General features: G+C 41.3%; 1 protein-coding gene across 1 annotated transcript in view; it reads right to left on the reverse strand.

Moving 5' to 3' along the window:
- Positions 1 to 12,667, reverse strand: part of LOC140464011 (cAMP-dependent protein kinase type I-alpha regulatory subunit) — a 49,870-nt gene extending 37,203 nt beyond the window's left edge. Inside the window, exon 1 of the mRNA XM_072558604.1 lies at positions 12,182 to 12,667. Within this exon, the coding sequence (XP_072414705.1) occupies positions 12,182 to 12,352 (171 nt within the window). The 5' untranslated portion in view covers positions 12,353 to 12,667. The remainder of the gene's footprint in view (positions 1 to 12,181) is intronic.
- Between the last annotated feature and the right edge of the window lie 231 nt (positions 12,668 to 12,898).

The following is a 12,898-nucleotide window of genomic DNA, read 5'->3' on the forward strand; positions in this document are numbered from 1 at the left end:
TTTTGATCACCCATTTAATCTTACGTGTGTCAAACGTATTGCCTAGTTTCACTATGACACAAAGATCTGGCTTCAAACTTTAGACTACCCAGCCAGAAGAAATAGTTTTCTCTGTCCATTGTCAGCTTACCTTTGCATCTTGAAACTTCCCCTAAATCACTCCACAAACTTAATTCCAGGAAATACAACCTGCGTTTGTAATCTTTCCTCAGAACTTACTCAGTTTTATCTCATAAAAAGTGAGATATTTACATTTCAGAATTCTATGCATTAGAATCAGAGAGGATCACTGAACCCTTACAGTATGGAAGCAGGCCATTCAGCCCATCACGTCCACATCAAACCTCCGAAGAACATCCCACCCACACCCACCCCCTGCACTTCCTTTGGCTAATCCACCGAGCCTGCATATCCTTGGGCACTTTAACATGCCCAATTCACCTAATCTGCACATCTTTGGACTATGGGAGGAAACCTGAACACCTGGATGGAACCCATGCAGACACAGGGAGGAGAGTGTGCAAACTTCACACAGACAGTTCCAGAGGGTGGAATCAAACCATGCCCCTAGCGCTGTGAGGTAGCAGTGAAGTCACCATGCCATTCAAAACTATCATATAAACTAAATTAGATCACAAATTGCTTGTTAAGAAGTGAGAATGTTTTAGAATTTTTGGGAAGTAAATTAATGTCAAGCAACTTACTTATACTTAATATAGTGACATTTCAGCTCATTACGTTTTACATTTGAAAAAAGTTTGCATTTCCTTAATAAAAGAAACCACCTTTTAAAAAAAAAATCACTTGCACCAAAAAGCAGAAATTTAAAACCTAATTACAAGAAATAAATCAATGGAGGGTTGACATTTTTCCCAATTATTGACCATTATTTGGTGCTCAGATTTATTTCTGACCATCTCTGGCTTTCTTTCTGACCATACAGCTACAGTCAAATTCCTATATGATACTTGCAGCTATACAGCACTTTTTGCATGGAAGCACAAAAATACAGTAAACAATAAATTACTCTTAAAGACAAGTGTTACAAGGAACTCTTGTGCTCATATTGGTCTACAGCTATTAGCTAAACCAACAACTTGGTGACATTTCCTTACTTTGAATAGAGTCTTTCACACAAGACAAGAACTTTTACACATAGATGAGATAGATCCTCTAATTAATAACTCATGTAAATTCAACATCAAGTTAGCATGATGGATATGACTTCAATGTCATGAGGAGACCTTCTGCAGTTCACACCAGGCAGAATGAATTACAGGTACAATATCACAAGGGTTATGTTATTGCACAAGTAATCCAGAGAAAGAACTACTGATCCAAAGAAAATATTAAATTCTGATCGCAGTTGGGGAATTTAAATTCAGTCCACTAAATTAAACTGGAATGAAACTCTGGTTGGAAGAGTCATGGTGAGTAAGTAATTGGCAGATTACTGCAAGAAACAACACTAGCACTCTTTAGCACATGTCCTACTCCTGTTTTGGAGTACTTGCAGCTCAAAACTCCAGGGATGTGTTTCATGCTTAAACTACACTGTAATGCCCAAGCAACCACTACACAACATCAATATACAAGAATAAAGCCAGACAGACCAAGCAGGCATGAGTGGACCCTATAAAATCCATTTCACTAATAGCAAAATTAGAAGATCTGTCATACTCCAGTCAAACTCAAAAATATTTTTTCAGCCAGAATCCATCTCCATCTCTGAATGTATCTTGATCCAGTAGTGCATTACACCCAGCTAAAGTGATGGCACATTCAGAAGAGGGTAGACTTGAAAGTATTGATTGACTTCAGACACCATGAGGTACCATGCCATCAGGTCAAGCGTGGACAAGGAAATCTGCTGATAGGCACCTAATACCCAACCTCAGCTGATCATTTAACACTCCAAGTCGATTCCCACCTGGAAGAAGCATGAGGGTAAGAAGAGGACAAAACATTCATTGGGGGGGGTTATAACATCCAGAATCTCAAGTGGTTCAGTAATATTACCTACTGAGCAAGCTAACTGGGTTCTGAAGAATACAGCTACCAAACCAAACAGCTCTACAGCAGGTGTAGAGAACATAAGCGGGGGAAAAACAAAATTACCCTCACAATCTACTTGTCACAGATGCATCTATTGTAGTATTCATAATCGCCATTACTAACTTTTGTGGAGACAGTCATGTTTTACTCTCGGACCAACCTGTACAGCACCACCATGCTAAATGGGATAGATTCAGAACAGATCTGGCAGCTCAAAATCAAGAATATATAGGCACTTTGGTCCATCGGCAACTGCAATATAAACATTCATTAACCCTTCAATCACTGAATTGCAGCTGTAACAACGTGCCAAGGGTTCTTTGACATCATCTCTCTAGCACCTAAAAGGATAACGACAAGAAATTGATGGGAAAACTAATCAACTCCAAGTCACAAACGGGCTTGACTTGAAAATGGCAATGGACCAACATCCTTTAACTTCAAACCCTCTCCCCCATCCACCACCAATTTGGGAATATCTTCATCTCACAGATTGTTGCAATTTATGGAGAGAATTTCCAAGAGTAAATAGCAATGGGGAATAAATGCTGACCTTACCAAAATATGAAAGGAGAAAGAAGGGCTTATGCCCGAAACGTCGATTCCCCTGTTCCTTTGACGCTGCCTGACCTGCTGCGCTTTTCCAGCAACACATTTTTAAGCCATCATCTCTTGAGCACCTAAAAGGATAATGTCAAAGAGCCCTTGGCAAGATTTTACAGCCCCCTTGGCCCACAAGCCTCGTTCCTGAAGAACAGCCTAAGCCTGTAACATCGATTCTCCTGCTCCTCAAATACTGCCTGGCCTGCTGTGCCTTTCCAACACCAGACTCTTCGAAAATAAGAAAAAAAAAGCTGAAAGAACACAGCAAGCTAGACAGGTTGATGCTTCGGGTGTAACCCTTCAGGACTGGAAGTGGGTAGAGGGGAAGCTGCAGATAAATGAGGAGGTGAGGCAGGGTGGTGAAGTGGGGATAGGTGAAGGACAGGTAGAGGACACGACCTGGTTGGTCAACGGCTCTTTACTGGGCTAATGGTAAGATTCTTGGTAGCGTAGATGAGCAGAGAGATCTTGGTGTCCACGTACGTGTCCACACCTAAAAGGTTGCCACCCAGATTGATAGGGTTGTTAAGAAGGCATATTATGTGTTAGCTTTTATTGGTAGAGGGATTGAGTTTCAGAGCCATGAGGTTATTGTGCAGCAGTACAAAACTCTGGTGTGGCCGCACTTGGAGTATTGCGTACAGTTCTGGTCACTGCATTAAAGGATATGGAAGCTTTGGAAAGGGTTCAGAGGAAATTTACCAGGATGTTGCTTGGTATGGAGGGAAGGTGCTGTATGGAAAGGCTGAGGGACTTGAGGCTGTTTTCGATAGAGGAAATTGAGAGATGACTTAATTGAGACATAAGATAATCAGACAGTTAGATAGGATGGACAGTGAGCCTTTTTCCTCAGATGGTGATAGCTAGCACAAGGGGACATAGCTTTAAATTTTGGGGTAATAGATAAAGGGTAGATGTCAGAGATAGTGTACTCAGTGAATAATAGAGGCATGGAATGTCCTTCCTACAAAGTAGTTAATTCACCAACTTTTAGGGTATTTAAATTGGATAAACATACGATACGGTAGCGCAGTGGTTAGCATCGCTGTCTACAGCGCCAGGAACCCGGGTTCAATTCCTGCCTCAGGTAACTGTCTGTGTGGAGTTTGCGCATTCACTCAGTGTCTGCATGGGTTTCCTCCGAGTAGTCCAGTTTCCTCCCACAGTCCAAAGATGTGCAGGTTAGGTGAATTGGTCGTGCTAAATTGCCCATAGTGTTAGGTGCATTAGTCAGGGGTAAATACAGAGTAGGAGAATGGGTGTGGGTGGGTTACTCTTCGGAGGGTTGATGTGAACTTGTTGGGCCAAAGGGCCTGTTTCCATACTATAGGGAACCTAATCATGAAAATGAAAGAGTGTAAATTTGGAATAGTTCAGATTGGTTCCACAGGTTGGCACAACACTGTTGGCTAAAGGGCCTGTAATGTTCTATGTTTACTTAGAAGCCGGAATTTTCTTATGTAGGAAAAGTTCATTTTGAGCTTTTCTTTCAAGTTTAGAAAGGAGCAAGGCACACAAGACTAAAAGGTTGTCACTAGCTTCTTCCCATAAATAATAATAATTCAAGCAATAAGGAGTCATATCATAGAAATTTACAGCAGAGAAGATCTTTATTTCAAAGTGGCTGTGCTGACTGAGAAAGTGCTATCCAGCCAAATCCAACTTTTGAGCTCTTGGTTCATATCTGAATTGATTATGGCACATCAAATGCATGCCCAAAGACTTTTTTCTAAAATGCGATGAGATTCCGCTTCTCCCACCACAGTGAGTTTAGGCCTATCAACCTATGGACAGGAATTCAATGCCCCTTCAAGCCTATTAATTGTTTTAACATCGTGACATCACTGTTAAGAGAACCACACTATTCCTAACCAGTCTTTAAACTTGTATGCATATTAATTTGCCCCTAAGTTTCTCCAGTCCAAAGAAAACATCAGCATACACAATCTTTAAATCTTCACCAAAACTCATAGCAACATCCTCAGCTCTTCTTTGTGTTCTACTGAGGGCAAGCACATTCCACCACGTAATGTGTGACCAGGCTGTACACAATTGATGTCTAGTATTCAGGCATTACGAGCAACAACTTGTTTGCTCTTGTATCCTATCACTCACCTAATAAAGGTGAAACAACCAGCTTATGCATCTGGCCAACTGTCTTAAAAAACATTTGTGGAGAGGTAGTCTAAAATTCCTCTCTGCACTTTAGGATGTTCTACCACTTAATATGATCTCCCCTACCTCGTTTACCTAACCAAAATACATTGCCTTATACTTATGAAGGAATTGTATTTAACACTTTTCTGCCTATGTAGTTAATTGATATTTTCCTACCAGCTTTCTCCCTGCCTATCAATTAGAGTTATAGAGATATATAGATCAGAAACAAATCCTTTGATCCAACTCGCTCATGCCAACCAAACATCCTAACCTAGTCCCATTTGCCAGCACTTGGCCCATAACCCTCTAAATCCTTCCTATTCATATACCCTTCAGATGCCTTTTAAATGCTGTAATTGTACCAGCCTCAACCACTTCCTCTGGCAGTTCACCACCACCCTTTACATGAAAAAAGTTGCCCCTTTCGGTCCCTTTTATATTTTTCCTCTCACCCTAAACCTATACCCTCTAGTTCCGGACTCCCCGACCACAAGGAAAATACCGTGTCTATTTATCCTATCCATGTCCCTCATGATTTTATAAACCTCTAAGGTCACCCCTCAGCCTCTAATGCTTCAGGGAAAACAGCCTTAGCCTATTCAGCCTCTCCCTATAGCTCAAACTCTCCAACGCTGGCAAAATCCTTGTAAATCCTGACTGAAGTTTCACAGCATCCTTCCCATAGGAAGGAGACCAGAACTGCACGCAATATTCCAAAATTGGCCTATCCAATGTCCTGTGCAGCTGCAACATGACCGCCCAACTTCTATACTAACTGCTACTAAAGGAAAGCATACTAAACACCTTCTCCACTACCCTGTCTACCTACAATGCTACTTTCAAGGAACTATGAACCTGCACTCCAAGGTGTTGAGCCACACTCCCAGGACTTTACCATTAAGTGTATAAGCCATGTTCTGATTTGCTTTTCCAAAATGCACTTCGCATTTATCTAAATTAAACTATCTGCATACTCCTCAGCCCATTGGCCCATCTGATCAAGATCCTGTTGTACTCAGAGCTAATGTTCTTCGCTGTCCACTACACCTCCAATTTTGGTGTCATCTACAAACCTGCTAACTATACCTCCTATGCTCACAACCAAATCATTTATATAAGTGACGAAAAGCAGTGGACCCAGCACCGATCCTTGTGGCACACCACTGGTCACATGGCCCTAGTCTCAAAATCAACTATCCACCATCACCCTCTGTCTTCTACCTTCAGGCCAGTTCTATAACTTTTTTTTCTGTCTGTATATTTAATCACATCTCCTGTATACTTTTCTAAATTATTGCAATATATCAAAAGAAGCAAAGAACCCAACACTGAGCCCTGTAGAATACCTTCCAATCCAATCACATTGTGCCTTGCCATTGCATCAATTTTAGATCTAGCTTGCAACTTTCCTTCAATCCCAAGGCTTTTACTTTTGGATCAGTTTGGCATTTACAACTTGATAAAATCCAGGTAGGCCATATCAATTTCACCACGCTCATCAACCCCCCTAATGATACTGTCAAAGTCAAATCAAGTTAGACAACCTCCCTTGAATAATTCCACATTGACCATTGCTGGATTAATCTGTACCAGTTTAAGCACAGATTTTAATAAACCCACAAACCTTTTCCCAATATATTTCTTATCAGCAATGTTACACTGACTGGTCTGTAGTTTGTGCTATCCCTTTTAATAGCACCGCATTACTAGCACTACATCTACAGCCAACAATACAAATAGCATGTATTAAACAGGACTAAACAATTCCACAATTGACAGGTCAGATCTGTGCTCTGCAGCGCTGCATATCCAGTTAAAAATGGCAGAGAACAATTAAATAATTAACAGGTGGAGAGGAGGGAGGTTGTACAAATAACACCATCCTCTTCAAATGAACAGCCCCATCACATCAGTGCAAAACACAAAGCTGAAGAATTTACATTCACCTTCAGTGCACATGATAATCTATTTCAGCTTCATTGAGATCCCAAAAATCACAGATACCAGCCTTTAACTAGATTCACTCCATGTGATATGATGAAATGGCTGAAGACATCAGATAGATAAAAAGCCCTGCCATCATTCCAACATCAGTACTGCTACATGCTCCAGAACCAACTACACCCCTAACCAACTGCTGCAGTACAATTACAATGATGGCATCAGCCCAGCAGCATGGAAAGTTGACTAGATGCGTGCTGTGCACATAAAACAGTACAAGACAAACCCAATCAATCACCACTCCAGTCTACCTTCAGTGAAGTGATTGGAGTTGGCAACAGTGCTTTGAACCAATACTTGTAACTGAATTATTTGCTCATTAGCCCTGGCAGAACGCAAACTCAGGGTTAATCAGCATTTGACCTCACTAGAGCCTTGGTCTAAACATGGACAAAAACTGAACTTGAGCAGAGGAGTGTAACAAGACAGCATTTGACCAACAACAGCAACATGCAGTCTTGCAAAATGGGAGTCACACCTAGCGCAACGGAATGTGGTCACGGTTGTTGAAGATCAATCACCTTAGCCCATCATTACTGCAGCAGTTTCTCAGGGTAGTAATCATCAATCTCAATCATCTTCAGCTACTTCAGTGATCTTCTTGTAATGTTAAAGATTAAATTGGAATATCTCTCTGGACATTAATGTAATATTAAAGGGTTAAACCGCACTGACTGAACATTCTGGAGTGGGTAGAGATGTCATTCATGCAGGAATGTGGACTCTTACTCCAATTAGACAGTCATTTGCTACTACTCCCCCTACTATTAACAAATTAAACTATCAGTTAATTTTTTCCATTCAGAAATACTTTCACAGCCATCCACCAGCCAATTTGGTTCACGTGCATGATCATCCCTGATGCTGAAGCCTTTCACACCTACATTGTCTGAAGAAACAGAGCCAGAATTAATTTGCAGGGCCACTCCGAAACTCGGACACATCACACCTATGTTGTCTTGGGGAATCACTGAGTCAGGAAATCGTCTGCATAACGATTCCCCAGGGTTAGGGCACTTGCATATGTATTACCAGATCATCTTACCATTATATTTGGGGTAACGGGGGTTTGGGGGGGAAAGAGAAGGAATGTGTTTTCTTTGTTCAGAGTCTCTCTTCAGACTCAACTTTGCACGCCTGCGAGGAGTATCAGAAGGGTCATCGAGCTTTAATAAACTTTAACTGTTTGCAGAATTTGGTGTGTGTGAATTGCATCTCTTGTGTGAAACCTCAAGAAAAGAACCCAACATTCTCTCTAAGTTGATGAAGGTGGTGCTTTCTGATAAACGTTCAGCACATTCATAAAGAGAAGCAGTCCGTGTCCGGAAGCAGCAGGACATAGACAACATTAAGGCTTTGGCTGAAATGCAGTAACTAACGTTTGTGTCACACAAGCATCAGGCAATTACCATCCCAAACAGGATGTCTCTTCATGTTCAGAATCCCCCACTTTCAACATTCTCAAACAGCCTTTATAAAAGAACACAGCTACAAGAACCAGAGACTCAGAACTCCACAATAACTCAATCTGTCTCCCCGAAGTCTGACCACTGTTGATAAGGAGTTTGATGGAATAAAGAAGCCCAATTGATTGATACCAAAATTCATTCATGACAGAAGCAGCAGAGTACAATTGAGTGGCTTGCTAGACCATTTCAGAAGGGCTTTTGCCCGTAACGTTGATTTCGCTGCTCGTTGGATGCTGCCTGAACTGCTGTGCTCTTCCAGCACCACTAATCCAGTATTTGATTTTCAGCATCTGCAGTCATTGTTTTTACCATTTCAGAAGGCAGTTAAGAGTTCACCACATTGTTGTTGGCCTGGAGTTACATGTAGGCCAAAATCGGTAAGGATGGCAATTTGACTTTCCTGAAGGAAGTTAGAAAGACAATTAATTTCATGGTCATCAGTAGATTCTTAATTCCAGACTTTATCTTTTAATGAATTCAAACTCCTTTATCTGCCATGGCAGAATTCGAACTGAGAGCCCTAGATCATCAGTTGAGTTTCTGGCTTAATACCACTACACCATAGCCTCTCCCTTATAATACATAATGCAGTAACTCACCAAGTCTCCTCCACAGCAGAATCCAAACCAATGACCTCCACCACCTTGGAGGCCTGGGGCAGCAGATTAATGCAAGTTCCCTTCCAAGGCACTCCCCATATGGACCTGAAACTATCACCATTCATTCCTTCATTCTCACTAGGTCAAAATACAATTCCCTTACAGCATCGTGGCTGTCTTTGCAGAGAATGGACTAGAAGTCAGCTTATCATGATTTGCTCAAGGGTAATTTGAGATGGTTAATAAACGCGTGAGTAGCTAATGACACCCATATTCTATGAACTTTTTTTTTAAAAAAGCACCTACACTTAGGATTTGTCTTCTAACTAGCAACGGATGTCCAGTTCAACAGTCACCCCTCTGCAACAATTTATTTTGCAAACTTCCAGTTCAGTGTAATTCTGAAGTAATTCAGTTTTTAAATCATCACCTTGACTTATCTTCACTGGTCATTCAAATCGTCAACTCCTGTCAAAATGCTGTTATCAAAAAATAATCAGAGTATGCCAAAAAAAAATCAATATTCTTTTGCTGATACAAATAAACAATACACAAGGCTTTCCCTCATGACTCAGTTCAAGTCTTGAGAAAACAACCTCATTGCTCGTTTTGCTACAATCGTGTCCTTTGGAGCTATAATGTTCAAAGTTGGTCAGGCTAGGTTGGTAAACCTACCTCTAATTGCTTATGGTGCACATTCCACTGAACTGGACTTAGTTGGTACTGCTAGTTACATACTCAAAAATGGAAGTTTCTGAAGATTCCCCAGTGATTTTGTTTAATTATTGAATAAAGAGCTTATTCCTTTAAAATGCCCCAAATTTGTCTGAATTTTAAATACTTTTAAATTTTGTAATGCTAACTTTCTGCAAATCAATTCTAATAATTCCCAGTTTTTTTGCCAAATTTGACCAACTTTGTAATCATGTATGTAAAAACAAGGACTGCAGATGCTGGAAACCAGAGTCTAGATTAGAGTGGTGCTGGAAAAGCACAGCAGGTCAGGCAGCACCCGAGGAGCAGGAAAATCAACGTTTCGGGGAAAAGCCCTTCATCAGCAATGAAGGGCTTTTGCCCGAAGCGTCGAGTTTCCTGTTCCCCGACTTTGTAATCAGCCAACTTATTTGCAAACAAAATATTCATTAAAAAGGCAGTCAGAATTGGCATTAATTTTGTTAAATAGATCAATAAGCAAATCATTGCCAATTTGGTCAAATCTCCATCCATGGAGATTTGTATGGCATCTCATACAAACATAAAACAGGCAAATGACTAAGCAATGTTAGAACTGATGTAATCTGAACTTTTAGTAAAATCAGCTCAATACTGTATACACGACAATCACACTATTACAGTTTACAAGTCATGTATAAATTTTGTCATTGTTTGATTTTGATGGTGGTTGTCCAGAGCTCCAAAGTAAAACAAAATATAAATATTTCTGTTAACTGAAAAAAATGATGATATTTTAAACAGCAAACAAGTTTTATTGACCAGCAACATTTTACAGAATTTTCTACATGTAATTGGAATTTTACTGGGAGACTGTATAAGCAAACTTTAAGAGACTTCAGAATTTCATTCCCTTCACTCTAAGCTTTAATCCTTGCAAAAACATTGTCAATATTGTGCATGAAGTATGTAAACAAAGAAGCCCACTTTTGTTTTTAAATAAAAAAGTTTAGACTCCCTACAGTACAGAAACAGGCCATTTGGACCAACAAGTCCACAATGACACTCCAAAGAGTAACCCACCTAGATCCATTCCCCTACCCGACTAATGCACCTAACACTATGGACAATTTAGCATGGCCAATTCACCTGACTTGCGCATCTCTGGATTGTGGAAGGAAATCAGAGCATCTGGAAGACACCCACGCAGACACAGGAAGAATAGCCACTGTCTGTGTGGAGTTTGCAAATAGGCTGGAACCGAACCTGGGACCCTGGTGCTATGAGACAACTTATTTGATGAGTTCTTCCTTACTTTTGAAGAAAAACTACTTTCACAAACTATGCAAAGCTTCTGCCATCCATAGCCAACTAAATGCCTGTTTGTGCCATCTTTAAGAAACAACATACCATTATAGCCCACATGATAACAATATTACCACAAGTACAAAGTTTTAGAATTTTGACCCAGTGACAAAGAAAGAAAGACTGGTAAACTTCCAAGTCAGAATGAAGCACGTTTTAGAGTAGAACTTGCAGGTTGCCATGCATCTGAAGGTACAGATCACAAAGGATGTAAAGAAGGGGTGAATGTTTACAATGGCAATGGGTTGTTTCATATAGCATTGAGGTTCAAGTGTTTTCATATAGACATGTGCAGAGTACTTAATAGAACACCTGGTAAGTGGCATAGATGGTGGAAAGGTTTCAGAGGAACCGTTGGTGAATAACTAATTGAACATCAAGACTGGTTTACATATTTTGCATCACTATCCTGTCATTGAAGAATCATGAATCAAGTATAATCCAGTCATAATCAGATGACAAGGGGGCAATACATAAATGTGAAATTAAATTGAAAGCTCAGAGGTACACTGTTAGTGGACAGAGGAAAAGAGGGAACAGAAGAAAAAGTGAAGGAAGAAATCCACTGGATAGACAAGATTACACATGTTCAATTACTTCATTCAAATCTGGTAAATCACAAGATGATGCAAAGCGATTTAACGTTACTACTAACTCACGAGTTAAAAAAAAGAGTTCTGACGTCAATGTTGCAGTCACCAATGTCTCTAGACTAGGTGCCACTAATATTTGGAGCAAAGCTGTAGCCATGAAGATAGATCATACGAAACTGATTACCCAGAATGTCCCAATACTTTTGTGCCTAGGTAAACAGGTGATTTCTGTCCGGAAAAAACAAAAGACTTTTAATATTAATCTTTTTAAGCGTGCGGTTACTCACCTTCATGATTTTTTTCACCATACCTACAACGCTATTAACAATCAAACAGCTGACTAACAAACACCTTAACGATTGCTTACATCCTGCTTTGCCTTTGTCTCTGGTCCGTTAACTGCTCAGTAATGTATGTACGAACATGACCCAGACGATTTTTTTTTTGTCGCCAACCACTCTTTTTAGGTCGGCATTAAAGCGTCGGCCTGCCACGTTCGCCATCAAGCACCCCACGACAGAAGCTTGATGTTACACGAAGCAAAAAAAAAGTTCAACTGCCTTTTAATCATCAACACCCCCCCCCCCCCCCACCAAAAAATAAACAAAGCCACTCGCTCCATTTTTTTCTAAAGAAAATGAAACCTGCTGCCGTCTCAACTCACTTTCTCGAGTTTCTCGAAGTATTCCCTGAGGTAGGTGATGGGTTTCTCGGGCCTGGCGATGCAGAGCTGAACGATGCAGTCCTTAAGGACCTGCTGGATGTTGTGTTTGTGGACATATTGCTCACACTCTCGCAGGCTGCGCTCTTCTTCCCCGCTCCCCACGGCCGCCATCTTAACCACCCAGTTAACGCTTCAAAAGCCTGAGGAACGATCGACAGCGAGTGAACTCGGCGCCGAGCAACCACTCGCCACCTTCTCCTCCAATCCACACCACCCACCCTCCCTCCCCACAGCTCCCCGTTCCCCTTAAATAAAACAACAGCAGGCGGGGTGCCGGTGGGCTGTCTTTTCCACCCGATCCCAGGGGGCGACGGGCTGGAGCCGAGGGCGAAGCTGTCCGTGGGAGCGGGGGACCCTGTTGGAAGTGGCCGCAACAGGACGAGTTTCCTCAGTCACTGTCACCTCCACCGGAAGACAGCCGCGCCGCTGACGTCAATCCGCCTCGCTCTCATCCGCGGGTGTGGGGGAGGGGTGTGAGGGGGTGGGGGAGGAGAGCTAGCAAGCACAAGCCTGGAAATGATGTGTGAGCTGCAGTGAATGCGCTCGGAACACTACACTTGCAACGTGCACATTGCATATTTACATGCTACACATAAATATTCACTCTTCACATTACAAAACCATCATGCAAATGCTTGCATGCCTCCATCACACAGA

The sequence above is a fragment of the Chiloscyllium punctatum genome, chromosome 39 (assembly GCF_047496795.1).
Source record: "Chiloscyllium punctatum isolate Juve2018m chromosome 39, sChiPun1.3, whole genome shotgun sequence".
NCBI classification, from domain to species: Eukaryota; Metazoa; Chordata; class Chondrichthyes; order Orectolobiformes; family Hemiscylliidae; genus Chiloscyllium; species Chiloscyllium punctatum.